Below are 16760 nucleotides of genomic sequence, written 5' to 3'. Positions count from 1 at the left end.
TGGGTAAGCAATTTTACAATTGCGGAAGCTCCAACATGTGCTAGCCCATGTGCCATCTGAACCATAGGTTGTACAAAGGCCGTGGGTAATTTCCATCTATCCATCTGTTTATTTCTCCAGCAACCCTCGTCATCCAGTTCTCCCTCGCTAGCCCATTGTTCCCGCTCTTTGTCAGAAGCGGTCCTTTGCATTTCTCGCACTTCCTCCTTCGCATCATGCCATCTCTCCACCTGTGACTTCACTACATACATGGCAGTAGTACCGGGCTGCATCGCAGTCTCCCGTGCTACTCGATCCGCTAACGCATTCCCTTCTCCAACTTTATCAACCACTTTCCTATGGGCGCTACACTTAACGATGGCAATTTTCTTTGGGTATGTCAATGCAGTTAAAAGGTTATGAACTAACTCTCCATGCATTATCTGTACTCCATGTGACGTTAAAAACCCTCTCTCCTTCCAGAGTAGGCCGAAATCATGCGCTACTCCGAAGGCATAGCGGCTATCTGTATAAACATTCACACATAGTCCTGTACTGAGCTCACATGCTCGTGTTAATGCTATCAGTTCCGCTGCTTGAGCTGATTTCTGTGGTATGCGTGCTGTCTCCACTATCGTTTGTAATGTGGTAATTGCATATGCTGCTGAAGTCGTACCATCTGGTAGCTTCAGACAGGATCCATCCACCCACAGTTCTCCATCTACATCTGGAAAGGGCGTATCCTGGAGATCAATACGACCCTTTGTTTGTTCCTCAGTCACGAGAATACAATCATGCGCTTTCCGCGCCTCAGGCTGGGTTTCGGGGTATGGCAACAATGTTGCCGGGTTTAACGTTACACACCTTTTCAACGTAATATGAGGAGCCAAAAGCGTCAACTCATATCCCGTTAAACGGGCACTGGTCAAATGCTGCGTCTTTGTTTGGTTAAGCAGGGCATCAACAGCATGGGGGACTAATACCAACAGCTTATGAGATAACACAATTCCCTCGCTTTGGCGTATTGACACAGCTGTCGCCGCAACCGAACGAAAACACCCTGGTAATGCTCGGGCGACAGGATCAAGTACAGCCGAAAAATATGCACATGGGCGCTGCTTATCGCCGTGCATCTGCACTAAAACTGACAATGCACATCCATCTTTCTCATGCACATACAACGAAAAGGGTTTTGCATAATCAGGGGTCCCTAACACTGGTGCTGAACAAAGGGCCTGTCGTAGTTGCTGAAAAGCAGTATCACACTCATCTGACCAAGGGATTGGGATAGGCGTGTCCTTTGTCAAGAGGGCTAACAATGGCTTAGCTATGTGCGAAAACCCCAGTATCCACTGTCTACAAAAAGAAACAAGGCCCAAAAATGCACGCACATCCTTCTGTGTGGACGGTCTCGGTGTATCCAAAATTACTTGGATACGATCCGGTGTGAGTGCACGTCCCTCCTTAGACAAAAGGTGACCCAAATAAGTCACCTTTGGTCTACAGAATTGCAATTTCTTCCTAGATACCTTATGATTGTGGGATGCTAAAAAGGAAAGTAAGGATAACGTACTTTTTTCACACAACTCCAGAGTGTCAGCCGCCAGCAAGATGTCATCGACATATTGAATGAGGGCGACCCCCTCGAGCAGAACAAAGGAATCCAATTGTCGTTTCAAAGCCTGACTGTAAATGCTAGGGCTTTCTGTATAGCCCTGGGGAATCCTACAGAAACGATAAGATCTATTATTTAATGTAAACCCAAAAAGATATCGGCTATCAGGGTGAATGGGAATGGAAAAGAAGGCATTTTTCAAATCAATCACTGAGAACATGGTCGCCGTAGGCGGGACCAAGGTAAGCAATGTCGTGATATCAGAAACCACTGGGTATTGGGGTATCACGATCTTGTTCACTTCTCTCAAATCAATTATAAACCGATAAACTCTGGCATCCGTATCCTTTTTCAGAATGGGAAGAATCGGACTGTTACAAATGTTGTAGGGGACTTCCTCGACTACCCCTACCGTTATCAAATCCTGCACTATCTGTATAAGAGCCTCCTCCCCCTCCTGGGAAATACGGTACTGTGGGAGGCGTGGTAACACCGCCCCCTCCTGGACGCTAATGTGGACCGGTGGAATCACCATTTGTCCCACATCAGTATCCGAAGTTGCCCACAAAGCACGAGGGAGGGTAGATAACAGCGCATCCTCTGACATCGCACACATCCGTTCAGATCGGGGGTAATTGTCATTCAATATTACCCGCACCCCAGCAGGGGAGCAACGGATCGTAGCCCTAAAATGCTTTAACATATCAAGACCCATAATGTTGTCCGGTGTGTACGGGGCAAGCAGAAACGGACAAGGTGCAGAAAAAGAATCAACCTTAAACATGAGGGGCTGCGAAAGAGGGCTTCGGGAGAGTGTACCATCAAACCCTACCGATGTGACCATTAAGCCGGATGGGGGAGCCCCCGGAACCAATTGCTTAGATAGCGCACTACGTGTCGCTCCAGTATCCACTAGGAACTGATCAGTAGAGCCCAAAACCTCAGCCGATACATAAGGGCCCTTCTGATCGACCGGCACCTCAACTGATTCTAACCCCCATCCAACGCATTCCTATGCATGCTGAGAGTCATGGTACCCCGACCGGTCAATCCCTGACGCTTGATACTGATGCTGGCGATCGAAAACGTTTGATCTATCTCGGTGCTGCCCAGCAGAGTCAAAACGAGCCTGTTCGTTAGAATTCCCTCGGAAGTTCGAGAAACCCCCTCTACCTCGCGGGCCACCGTGGGTATGCCCCTGACGCGATGCATGCAACACCGGGCAGTCCCTAGCCCAATGACCCTATTGCTTACAATACGCACATTGATTCCTATTCAAATCAGACCGGCCCGAGGGAGGACCATAAGATCCTCCCCTACCTCTATTACTACCCCGTCGAGGCGGGCCATAGACTTGTGCCAACATCACCTTTGTTTTCAAATCTTTCGATTTCTTTTCCTCCTGGCCCTTTGCTTCTTGCTCCTGACGCTCATAATACTGGGCGATAGTCAGGAGGGCCGTCGGTGTAGCGGAGGACCAAGAACTTTCACTCGCTTTTAGACGGGCCGCAACTGCCGGCAGCAGATTAGCCACATATTTATCCGCAAAAAGGTGGCGTCCCGTATCGTCAGTAAGCGACTGTCCACTAAAATCATGAAACGTCTCCTCAAAGCGCGTAAAGAAGTCCGCAACTGACTCGTCAACTTTCTGTTTACATGCTGCTAACATATTCCAATCAATCTTTTTAGGGGGGATAATTGTCTTCAACTTAGCCACAATAGCAGCAGGGAGATCTAAAATATTCTGGGGCGGTTTCTGCGCAGGCTTCCTCTCCCTATCCTCATCCTCCAGTTCAGACCATCGAGCCTTAAAAGTGGCAACATGATCTACCTTTCGCACAGATCGCCACATATCTGGTGGTAGAATAAGCCCAAAGAACAAATCTATATCTGCTAAAGTCATAACGCAAGAATTCAAGGCCCCCTCGACTTCTTCATAGAAGGCCGCTGGATTCTTGCGGGGGTCGGGCAGCGCATTCTTCAATGCCATAACATCAGCCCTATGCCATGGAGTGTAAACCCAATTATACACAAAATATCCCTTAGCATCGGCGGAGGTAATGTCCGAGCTAGTCCCCGCTCCTTTAGGAGGAACATACAAAGGCGCCGCCTCTCGCATTGGTTTAACATGCACTATGTCATCCTTATCTGACTGGGAGGTGGATGAGTGGCCCTCTGTTGTGCACGAATCCGACTGCTTCTCCTCCCCTGCTCGCTGGCGCGCTTTTTCTTTAAAGACCAGCACCTCGTCCCGCAAGGCGAACAGCCGCCGAGCCGTATCTGGAGCCTTAGAAAAAGAGAAAACACCATTACGCAATGCTTTAGCATCCGATGACACTTCGTCGGGCTCAAAAACACCAGAACGTTTCCGGAAAGCATCAATCACTTCCTCCGCGAAATGACCCAAAAAATACAATTTATCTCTCTCCTGCCACGGCCCCCAAGTATGGAATAATTCCTCTATGGATATCTTGCCGTTAAGTGCACGGAAGGAAATTTGCCGAAGCTCAGCCATTTGTTCGGCTGATAACATGGACCGCGTATCTACCTTACCCGGACCCGGGACAGAATCTTGCGGCCTCGGAGCAGATGCGCCGACATAAGGGGGCGGAGAACGATCTAGTAAATAAAAATCATCATCAAGATTATTAAGGACAGGATAAAGTGGCTGCCGAACAGCATATTGACCCGAAACTTGCAGCCTACGCTCTTTCTCTTGTCTCTCCGTCTGTTCTCTGTCTTCCCGACGCTTCGCTTCCTGGGCTCGCACATGATCATTCTTCCGTTGTTCTTTATCAAACAGCGCTTTCTCGCGCTTCTCTCGCTCACGCACCTCCTTCACCCACAACCGTACACACTCAAACATATCCTGACGAGCACGCCGCTTACACATACACTGTTCCACATACTCAATCTTACGTATATCAAACGATCCATACAAAGGCCATCGCAATTCAGGATCCTTTTTTGTATATTTCCTCCATACTGTGCTGTACATTATGGAAGAAAGACCATGCTTCACATACATATCCCTATTAGGAGTCCCCTCTGGGGGAGCTGGAGCAGATTCCTCGAGGTTCAACCGGTTCCCAAAACAGCAACACCACTTACGGAGTGCGCTGAAAGCAGGCATGCTCAGAAATAATGCAAAATATGCAATATTATAGAAAAATGGCACTTAATCGTTGCGCCGTTCAAAGTTACACAGCTCCGGAGAAATCTCTCCACATTACCTGCCTATATGTGTTGCAACGCATATATATTCACAAAGACAAATACAAAATATGACTAGTCATCACAAATCAAACTCAAATAGCCAGATCAGGCTTCAAAAACTCGGAGCAAGTACCGTACACCGGTTCTTACCAATCAAGAGTCCAGATTCCAACTGCCAAGCTCCACAATCGCCCAAACGGCTTTCACGGCAAGACCGACAGAAGAGGTCTCAGTCGAGGACCGGCGCCACCCAGACGGTCAGCTCGGAAGGGAAGGAAGAAAAACCTCGGGATGCCAGGGCTAAGACGCCGCTGGCAGTGATCACGTCCCCGGCCCAATTCCTCACCTTCGTCGCGACCAGTCCTTCGAGCATCCGAGTCGCCGATGAGCCCCACGTGACGGGCGCCAATTGATGAATACAGGCCCCAGCTAGGCCCGCAGGACACAAGGGTTCGCTCTCCTGTAATGGAATCTATAAGGAAGTTGGCACGGAAACTGCAAAGTACAAAGACAGCATTTATTAACCCTTAAGGGTGGTCCTACAATCCACACAACACTCTTCAGTATTGCATAGAGTAGCACAAAGAACTTGCGTACATGGTCCCCTTTTATACACAATAGAGGGGCTCATAAGTGGGTGGATACAACATGAGGCCGAAGAACATTACCATTTATGGTCATTTTCGATACTGAATCAATATGTGGGCGGAGTTAACGCACTCCTTGAGCCCGCGAAAACATGGTCAAGCAAGGCTAACTGATAACAGATGTGGTCAAGTCTGGGCATGTGCCAGATGGACAAAGGAGCTATTTATAGACTGTTACTAGGCAGATTGCAAGAGCAGCTAACACAGAGGTTGGACTCTTCTCGTGGGGAACACGTGGAAGCATGACAATACAAAATGGAGTCCAAGCTTCGGTCAACATAACAGAGAAAACACGATCTATAAAAGGGGAATTAATGTCTTTAGTAAATGCTTAATCACATCGTTGTTTCAATTTACAACACTCTTACCTGGGTGAGAAGGACTGGATTTGTATCTCTTGAACCCAGGACGCAGTTGGCTGGCCTCCTGATCCAAAGCCACGGAAACACAACAGACTTTCAACAGCCTTGCACCTGGACTCAGCCATCTCCGAGCCTACCCTGCCAAGTGTTGCCACCCCTGTCCTGGAACCTTGGAAGTGGACTTAAAGGTACTCTGCCAGTGTCTGTGAATCCAGCGGACTCTCTGCATCTTCACTGCTGCAAGGCACAAAGCCAATAAGAACTGACGCATCACTGCTGCAGTGTGGATTAAACCCAATGCAACGACCTGCATCGCCACCACAACCTAAAAGAACTGCCACTGCGCAACACATCCCCAGTGCAGGTGGCTGCATCCCTTGTCAACAGCACCTTTTAGGATAACGACAGACTGCACCGCAGCTCTTCGATACCGACGCATTACTCTTTATGCAATCTGATTTCTCTTTTCCAGACTTTGCATCACAAGCCCTGTTGACAGGATCCGCGACAATATCGCAGCCTCGCCACATCTTGGAATCGACGGATGGCCTCGGCTGTGCATCTTTGTCGCAGATCTATGCAACGCTACGCAAACCAGGATTCAACGTTCTTTGTTCAATGGGCCTAACAGGGCCCCTGTAGCCGGCTCGTGCTCCATCTTGGTGGGCTTGAACTTGTATTTTTGTCCTGGGCTTTTGCAACCAGATAGTCACGGTTGGCGCTTTGTGCTCGTTGATGACATTTTCACTAAAATCTTAAAAAGTACATATCTCCAGTGCTACTGACAGGATATTTGTCGTTTTGTTTTTGTTTTATTAACTAAAGAAAATACTATCTTCCTAACTTGGTGTGGGGTCGTTTGTGTGGTGTTTTCAATGTTCTACTGTTTGACGTGTTGAACAATACTTTACACATTGCCTCTAAATTTTAGCCTTACTGTTCTGTGCCAAGATAACTGAGGGTTTAGCACAGGATAGTTTAGGGTTGGCTTGTGTCTCGCTCTGACAGGGATTGTGGTTGCGATTGACTTAGACTCACACCCTAATCAACCAACAACCCAAGTTCTCACAACACACTACAAGCTGAATTTCGTCCCGGTCATAACATTGACACAGTAATTTTATCCGTACTTGATAATTAGAAAGCAAACATTGACACTGTCTTAACTTCTGCCCTTGTATTGTTGGATTTATCCGCAGTCGTTGACACTGGTAATCATAACATCTTACTACAAAGTGTCTAGGATGTGTTTCAAGATACCATGCCTTCCATTGGTGGATGAGCGAAAACTACCTTAAACTAAATGCTGATAAAACGCAAAACAGTGGTTATGAATAGGAACCCTACACTCAACAGTAATAACATCAGGAAATGGGATCCTTCCTATGGACAAGCAAGTTGGAAAAGGTCTAGGAGTGTTAATTGACCCCAGCTGTCTTTGAGAGCACACCACATAAATGTGGTAGTTTAAAAATGTATCTTCATATTACAGACTAGCAGCAAACTACTACGATATTTTTGATCAGATGCGCTAAATACCACTATGTCAGCTGTAATTGGCTCCCGTTTAGACTATTCCAATGCTATCTATCTTGGCCTCCCTAAAGGAGATCAAACTAAACTGCAGATCTTGCAAATTGCTGGGTCCAGGGTAGTTTTAAAACCCCCTTATAAAACGCACACTACATCTCTTCTGAAAAAGCTCCACTAGCTGCCAGAAATACAGTGTATACAATTCAAAATTTCTGTCTAGATCAAACTTATATCCAAATAAATTTCTAAATACAATCCTTTACAGACTCTTCGATCATCTTCAGCAAATATGATGGAATTTTGAAAAATAAGGTGTGGAAGTCGCAGGTTTTCCAACTCAGCTCATGCAGAATGGAGCTTGCTTATGCTCATCTTTGTTATCTCCCAGGTTTAGGGTCCTTTAGGAGAGCATCAAGGACCTGGCTATTTAAACAAACTTTCCCCTGCTAGTCTTGGGCTTGTACATTCTCGTCCTCCCATCTATTTCACTCATATGTGTTGTTTTTAGAGCAATGAAAATTTTGGGCGTACACTCTCTCTTAGAAATATAATTAACTTTACATTATATTAACACTGAAAATTACCTTTCTACTTTCTTCCATTTCATGCTCAAACATTGCATTAAAAACTGGAGACCGAGCTGTAACCAAAGAGTAAAAACTTACAAAAATGTATATCTGAAATTTAAATTTTGATTAATAGATTTTTAGAGAGTACCTGCTAGAATGGATTTATGCGACTTAAATTCTTGTCCTCCTACGCATAAAGTGCAGTCTGAAAATCTTGATGTTTCCAAGAGATCTCCTAAATGTTCTGCTAGTTTACACTCAGGAACGTTGAAAGTGTTCTTTGACCTTCCTGAGAGCTTCACAGAGTCAAGTATCACCCTTACCTGACAGAACAAAATGACAAAAAAATGTTGTCTAAATAGCACAAATTGCATAGAACAGGTATTTTTGATAGAACAAGCAATATTTATTGCTACTTCTGGTCATTAGATGTATTCTTCATAGATCTATGTGCAATATTATACGTTATTAGAAATACCAAGACAATAAATTTCAATTAAATTATGTAAAAAATCTGTATATTATGTGCACTACATGGTACCTTCAGTAATAGGTCCAGCCATGGTGACATACAGAAGCATTACACAGTAATGTATTAGGTAAGGTATCTGTTTTTTTTTGCCCAGGATATATATAAACATAGGTTTTAGCTCCAGCCTATTACGTGGCCCATGGGAAGAACATTCAACAAAGAGACACATTGCTATTGGTTAAAAACAACCTCTATCCCTTAAGATCACTTGGAAATACTCTTGCCGTAGCCCAAGGAGTTCAATTTAAAAAAGTAGAAGCTTACATATACTTAGTGAATAAAGATGCTGTCTAATAAAGCTTTATCATAATGGAATTATGATCTAAAGTTCGTACGGAGAACTGCACAACTGCATATACTTTGAAAGAAATATCAAAAACTAGTTGGAGTCATGACACCAATGGGGTTAGACCCAACAACTGTAGGGTTATCATTGCAGCTTACAAGTATTTGATTAGATTATCACACATACATGGAAATCTCAAAACTAACCACCATTTGTATTAAAATGTACATATCTATATAATTGCAGGCGCATGAAGCTAAATTCTAAAATCGTCTAGTGAGATCTTCTCTGTACAGAATGCCTGATGTATCAAAGGAGTTTTTATATTCTGCGTCTATGAGAAAAGTATTAGCTCATACGTGCCAGAGTATTTATGTGTCCCACTTACAGATTTTTGTGAAGTTTCACTGATGTTCTGTCTAGGGACGCAGAAGCTATTCTGTGTGTGCATGATATTTTGAGCACATGTGTGCCTAGATCTGCCTTGGCCGTATGACCTCAGCCATACCAGCTGTAATATCTCAATAAAATGTTCAGCAAGAAGCAGCTATGTGACTGGCGTCCCTGACTTACAATGTTTTTTCATTCTAGATGGTTCCTGAGACGAATGCATCAGTATCACCTAGGATCAATGGATCTAAATGATGCCACTAGTCTCCTGTGTGTATGCAGCTACAAAGAAGCTAGAGAGGTTGGAATGGTGTGGGTCCCATTATACGGGGACACAAAAGTGGATTCTTCTTGACTGACCAACAATGGACATTTTGCTATTGACAGACAAGTGAAATGTCCTTAACTAGTAGGAATAGACTATTATAATATATACTCGTACAAAGAGATTACTGTATTCGAGAGGGAACAGATATTACAAGCTTGGAGGTCTTCATCTAGGACCACCACCACTGCGGTCCCAGTAAGCTCGCCAAGCCTGTGCTGCACCCGCCTGCCGATTAACAGTTTAATCGAGGGCAGGCGGGTGGTGCTGCGGCGGGGTCACGGTGACAGGTAGGTTGGGCTCTTGATGATCCTATACAATATTACAACATACCGCTGCCTTGTAAGAGCTTGATGCACGTAAGTGCACTAGAGTGCATGCATGAAAGTACAATTGTAGGGGAGCACAACATCTGCCCCCCGACACCCACCCCCATTGATAGATTTTCCCAAGGCCCCAGTTGGGGGACCCCTCCGTGTTTTTCTTAAAACTTTTTCATGGAGAGATCAGCGGCAGGAGTAGGCATGAGGAAGGGTAACTCGCAATATGGATGGTGGTGCCAGGATCGTCACCGCCTCCATTCCTCCCCACTTTACACAAAGCCGGCACAGTGGGATTCACAATCCTGGTGGTGCTGGCGGTGTTGGAACGGGCTGGTTGCGGTCTGACCACCGCAGTCAAAATACAGTGGTCAGAACGCAGTGGTCGGACCGCTGCCCTGAGTACGGCGGCCCCGCGACCGCCGTATTTGTAATAAGCCCCAAAAGCTAGGTGTGAACAATTTTATAACCTAACATGAATATGCCCTGAAAACGGGACCTTCTGAGGTGAGCTATGTTCAGAAATTTCTGCTGTGATTAATTGCAAACTGAACTCCTCCCTGCTCCTGACCTTGCTGTGGTATGTTTGGAGGATCGCTGGTGCCACAAAGACTTTTATCTCCTCGTGAATTTTTAAAAAACTTTTTTTATTACGTTTTGACCTTATAACACCCAGGCTTGATACAGAACCAACAGTATATTAAAACAGAGTCTCTATAATTTACATTACATTGCTATAAAGTGAACCCCACAGAATTGCCCCCACTCGAGTCTAAACATGAAGCCTCAAGCATCGCCCCAAGAAGTAAGTCTGAGATGCCCTCTAAGGATCATATCTCACTATCTCAATCCACAGGCCCAGTCAGAGCAGCGCCCTGTTACATGTGTCACCCCTATATTTTCTGTTATGTGTAGGATCAATTTTGGGTCCCTAGACACTTCCAACCCAATATTGTCTCTAAGGTCCCCAATTGCTCTTCCCAAAAGTGTGATAAGGCCGGGCAGTACCAAAATGTGTGTAATAGGTCTTCTGTGGGATTCGTAGAGCGCAAGCAGCATCTGAAGCTAATCAGCCCCATTCTGCACAGCCTTGTGATTGTGAGGTATGTCCGATGCAACAGTTTGAGCAGTATCAGATGGAACAGAGGCTATCACGGACTCCCTAGCGGCAGCTATCGCTTCATTCCACTCCTCACCCAGCGGGTCCTGTGCCCACGTCTCCCCACCTTGATTACGGGATCTGGCTGATTGTGCAGAAAATCTGATACATGATGGGCAGCTAGTGCTCCTTAATGTTGGTGAGCAGGATTTTGCTTCTAGGGGAGAGTATTCGGGAATGACTGTGCTAGTCAGTAAATACGGTGTGAGTGTGTGTGGGTGTTGGAGGTAACAGAAAAACTGGGTGCGATGCAGGTGATACTCCACCTGAAGCTCTTGAAAGGACTTAAGTGACCCATTGTGGAGCATGTCGCCCAGGGTCAATATGCCAGAAAGTACTGCGACTTGGGAAAGTCTAGTCCTCCATCCACAGCGGAGTCTCCAATGTAAGTCTGCCAACCCATGCCAAGGCCTTTGCTGCAACTGCTCAAACAAACAGCACTACTTGCATAGAAACAGGCAGGGAACACAGGATGTCTCCACCATTTAATGAATGCAGAAGGCTATCTTGGTCCATAACCCATCCCTCTACTGCATATGCTGGGTCTCGAAACCCCTCAACTACCAGTCACTAAGTACCAGAGGTGAGCCATCCTGTAGTGTAACAGTAGATTAGGTGTGTCTACGCTGCCTTCAAATGCTGGCCTACAGCACTTCTCCAGAGCAATTCCAGTGTCTGTGGCATGGCCGACAGGCACTGGAATAAATGGACAACTTGGCCCTGTTCATGTATAATTCAAAAATGTGGAGACTTTGAAAGGGCATGTGGACCCATCAAAGTGGGATCATCCAGAAACAAGAAATCGGTGTCATAAGGAGATATTCTGTCGCTGACTATCAAGGACTACTGGAAACATGAAATAGGGCATTTACCATTACCCAAGGCAAAGAGTAAGGGGGAATGTGGGCCCCTCTGTATGTGGAACCAATTCGACATAGACCCGCCGATGCATCCCCTCACCAGGAGGCCCGTCTATAGCAGTCGCACATAGCTGATGAATTCTGGCAAAAAGTGAAGACGGATCAATAAGGCAAACAACTAATCCCAGTCCACTGAATCAAACACATTCTGAAAGTCCACCAGAAGCAGAGTTTGATGACCGGGTTAAATGGCATTGGTAACCCTCCGTATGTTGTGTCTAGTGGCCCATTGGGGTGTGAATCTGGACTGATTGGGGTGAACGAGGAGTCTGATCACACCCAACAGCTGATTAGCTACACCTTGGCCAACACCTTAACCTCTGTGATCAGTAGAGATATTAGTTCCACAGGAGCCTGGCTTCAGGATCACCACTATGTCCACCATTCTAAGATCCCTGGGCAGCTCCCTCCTCGTCAGGGCTTCCCTAAAGGTTTGTAGCACCAGCTTGCCTGCCTGGGGCCATAGAGGCCACCAGAACTCCACCTGGAAGCCATTAGGCCCCGACACCTTACCCGTCTGAAGTTGCGCAAGGGCTGGCCCCAATTCCTCACAAATTACATCTGCCTCGAAGGATTCGAGGTCTGCCAGTGACAGGCAAGTCACTGGCAGGTCCACTACAAACTGGTTCAGGTCAGCCCAGAGGCCCACAGGGTCGGGACTATAGAGTTGCTGATAATACCCAGCAAAAGCTTCTGCTATGGCCTTATTGAATGTTCTGTGCGAGCCCTCGTCTGCCTCAATGTAAGCCATAGGATCCCTTGATGCAAGAGGAGTGCACAGGCAGTGAAGCGTTTTGCTTACTTTTTAACCCCCCCACCCCCAATTAGTAGACAGAGCTACCTCACGGGCCTCTTGCAGAAGTTCCCGCCTTAACAGTGTTGGTGTGTAAGAAGTCCCACAGGATTGAGTCCTCTGCTGTAGCAATGTATCTCTGCGCAAGCTCAAATACCCGTGACTCCATAGTCCACCACCATCGGTTGGGCTTGGTCCAGTTGCCCCTTATTAAGACTGATAATTTGGCTAAACAGGGTGACTTTAAGGGTGCTCTGCAAAACTGCAGCAGCATCTAAAAGCAAATTTTTTTTGCTTTTTAACTTTGTCACACACATCATAGACGCACACACCAACCCACCAGTTTAGAACCATATTTCTGCCTTCTATGCAGGAGAAAGTGTTTTAAGAGGAGGGTTTTAGACAGCCAGCAGAGATGGCGCCTCAGTGGATGACTGCTGCCAAGGCCCTAATTTCAGTAATCATGGACAGCTCTGAGGCAGGATCATATACTAAGACATCATCTGAGGAAGAGGAAAATGGAACAGAAACTGGAAGCGATTTTTCAGTCGACGGAGTTCCATCTGATGACTCTTCATACAGCAAATCTGAGGAGCATGGTAATGGCAGTCGTGATGTCCCTTTACAAGCACAACCTGTACAGCCGAGAAACCGTAGCAGGCTAGACCAACCTAGAGAGCAGACCTATGTGGTGGAAAACACAGAGTGCTCTTTAGGAAGCCTCCCAATTTGGTCCTGCCCCAAATTCCTCCGTTCACTGCAGACGCTGGATGCAAAGTAGATACAACACATTTTTTGCTACATCAATCTGTTTTTGGATGTTGACTTCAAGGAAATTGTGCGTGCAGAAAAAAATCAGAGGGAGTATGGAAGCACTCATGGTCCTCATTCTTGGGCACACCGGTGGGCTCCCACTTCACTTGAGGAGAACATTCTGGGCCTTATCCTCAAACTGGGGATGACGCACAAACCAAGCTTGCTGTCCTACTGGTCTGCTTGCATGGTCTGAGTAACACCCATCTTCGCGCCATACATGAGCAGGGATAGTTTCTTTGCTATTGTGGCAAATGCTGCATTTCAATGATAATTCTGCTGAATTGCCCTGGGACCATCCAGACCATAACAGTCACATGTTCAAAATTCGGCTTGTTGGTGAACATTTGTCTGCTAGGTTTCCAGGGATTTAAACTTCAGGAAAGAATATAGCTATTAACGAGTCCTAGATTCTCTACAAAGGGCAGCTGCTTTTCAGGCAAAACATACAGAGCAAAATAGCTCATTATGGTATCAAGTTGTACATGATGCATAAGAGCTCTACTGGCTATGTATACAGCGTGAGAGTGTATACGGGCAAGAATTCCACTCTAAATCCTGTACATTGCCCTTCCGCGCAAGGAATCACGGTAAAGACTGAATGGGAACTTGCCCAACCACTCCTTCATAAAGGTTATAACCTTTATTTGCACAACTTCTATATGGGAGTAGAGCTGTTCAGTGAGTTGAACAAAGCTGGCACTGTGGCGTGCAGGACAGTTTAATGTTGCCGGAAAGGATTCCTGCAGGAGGTTGTTTGTAAGATCCGCCAAGCCAAGGTGAAAAAGAAGGAGCGAAAACGTAATTTCTCCAAGCAATTTCTCAAGGGATTTGTGACCAGCGCTACAGCAAACGGCTAAAATACACCAAATTCGGCAGAAAGCTAGAGCTTTACCAAGAACAAGAACTTTTTGGTGTAAAACTAATCAGTATTTTGGGAGAAATTAAGGTTAAAAATGTATAGACTTCTGGGTATGCAGGAGTCACACGGTAGTCCCACGGGCACGCCACTTCATAAAAACGACAACAATTTGATTGGCTGAAATGGCTTTTTTTCGATGTCGGCCACCACTTTTCTGTGGGAGGGAGAGCCTCCTACAAAACAGGAGCTAATGCTCCGATTAGTTTGCCGCAACCTGATCCAATATAGGCCAATATAGGGCTCTGAGGCTCGGTCCTCATACCCTGAAAATATAAAATAAAAATAAAAGGTATAATGGGGTAGGAAGGATTATCCTGAAAATTTTTAAAAGAAAAAATAAATTGAGGGGGTGCTGCGATCCCGAGGAGAGTAGCGGAGGACACGAGGACCCTAGACACCCACAGGAGACCCACCAGTCAGTGCAGGCCTTAATTCCCACAAGAGTTCCACCACAGGACCAGAAAAACATTATTCAAAAAATGGGCAAGATTTGTGTATGCTGGTAGGTTGGTGGGTGAGCTCACAGCCCGCCCACAGACCAATCCCACGACCAATGGCTGTTCACGGGAGAGGATTGGCATAATTAGCTATTTTAGTAAAATCTTATTTTACGTTGAGAAAGCCATAGAAATTCACTGAAAAAAACTAAAGGTAAATTGACGTTCTACTTATGGGAAAATGTCAGTTAAAACGTAACATTTTAAGCAAAAAACTCACTCAACTCCAACAGTTACAGTTAACTGATGTAACTATATCTTGCGCCCTGCTTATGACCTCAGCTATTACAACACTCATGACATTTTCTATGACATTACTGATGACAACAGAAATGAAATAATTGATGACATCTGCCTAACAGAGGTCATCCAGCGGATGAAGCTCAATCACCTCAGGTGTAATACAGATAAAACTGAGATCCTCCTGATAGGAAAGGACAATCCCTTCCAGCCAAGTATGTGGTGGCCAGAAGATGCATCAGCACCCCAAATACTGTTGAAGTAGCAAACTTGGGAGTGAAATTTGATACTTCATTATCCTTCCGACCGCATGCCCTGACAGTGGCAGGGACTTGTTTCAACCTAATCAAAACACAAAAAAAAGTCTTCAACTTCATTCCTCTCCCTGCAAGGAAGACAGTTGCGATGGCACTTATCCTGTCACGATTAGACTATTGCAATAGCCTACTAGCAGGAGCAAATAAACATGTACTGAAGAAACTACAAGTGGTACAGCACGCGGCTACTCGCTTAGTTCTAAAGTTCCCACGTAGATCTTCCGTTTCTGGCTACCTTTGCATAAGAGAATCTTATTCAAGATACTTTTATTCACTTTTAGAGCATCCTTACATCCAACGTATCTTTCAGCCAGATTTACCCCCGAAACCACTGCTACGACACTCAGATCCTCATCTGCAAACTTTCTCAGGCCCCTTGCTTTAGGTGCAAAACTAAAGGAGGAAAAACTGTAGCTGCATTAGGAACCAAAGACTGGAATCTCATGCACACACACTTAAGGCTGATCAAAACTGAAAGCCAGTTCAGGAAGACCCTGAAGACCTGGATCTTTGGATCCTCAGATGAACTTTGCCTATCACTCATATAATGTCCTCTCCACCTTGACTTTCTTCCTCATAGCACCCAGAGTACCCATTCAAATTCAAAAGTCAGTGCATGGCGAGTAAACAAGTTATAGACTGAGTTCATTATAACTTATGAATTTTAGTGTTTTATTTAAAGTTTAAAATGTTATATTTTAACTACCATTTTCACCTAACTATAATGTCACTTTAACCTTTGTTTTTTTCATTGAATATATATAAATATCTTCTCTAACAAACCAAAGGTTACACACATAAAACCATAACAATTCAGGAGTTCTAGGTATGTCAAGAAAATAAAACTCTGGCCCTAAGTAACTATAGCTCTTGTTCCCTCCATGCAGAGATTTCTCATCTATAATTTGATTGCAAATGTTGCAGTGATATTATCAATGATGTCATAGAAGATGTCATAACTGATGTAATATGTGGGATAATTTGCAGTGCAAGGCGAGCACACGATTTGTAGTTTCTTGACATAAAATTACTTAAGAAATCCAAAGGTTGTGGCCATTATAGCTAGGTTTCAGATTTTACATAGCTAAAACCATAGACATCGAGCAGTTATTGCCAATTCTTATGTTTTTTTTAATGATATTTCCTAACTATAATGTCTCTGTAACCTTTGTTTTTTCAGGGAATTTCTAGCTTATTTTTTTACGTAAAGTAATATTTAATTACCATACTTAATTCAACTGCCGCTGCCCACAGCCTTCAGCTGTGGGTAGCAGGGAGTTGGCCGCAAAGCCTGGCCTGCGACCAGGCTGTATGGCCAAACCCCT

The 16760-nt window shown here is 45.2% G+C and overlaps 1 protein-coding gene across 1 annotated transcript in view; it reads right to left on the bottom strand.

Annotated features, from left to right (window-relative positions):
- SPOP (speckle type BTB/POZ protein) overlaps window positions 1-16760 on the bottom strand; it is a 203700-nt gene that overhangs the window by 106999 nt on the left and 79941 nt on the right. The window contains exons 6-7 of the mRNA XM_085647011.1: window positions 8070-8244; window positions 7937-7992 (exon numbers count right to left, since the gene is read on the bottom strand). Of these exons, the coding sequence (XP_085503137.1) occupies window positions 7937-7992; window positions 8070-8244 (231 nt within the window). The remainder of the gene's footprint in view (window positions 1-7936; window positions 7993-8069; window positions 8245-16760) is intronic.

Source organism: Triturus cristatus, chromosome 3_2 (assembly GCF_964204655.1).
Source record: "Triturus cristatus chromosome 3_2, aTriCri1.1, whole genome shotgun sequence".
Classification (NCBI taxonomy): domain Eukaryota; kingdom Metazoa; phylum Chordata; class Amphibia; order Caudata; family Salamandridae; genus Triturus; species Triturus cristatus.
Note: the sequence above shows the minus strand (reverse complement) of the source record. Positions and strands in the feature narration are given on the sequence as shown.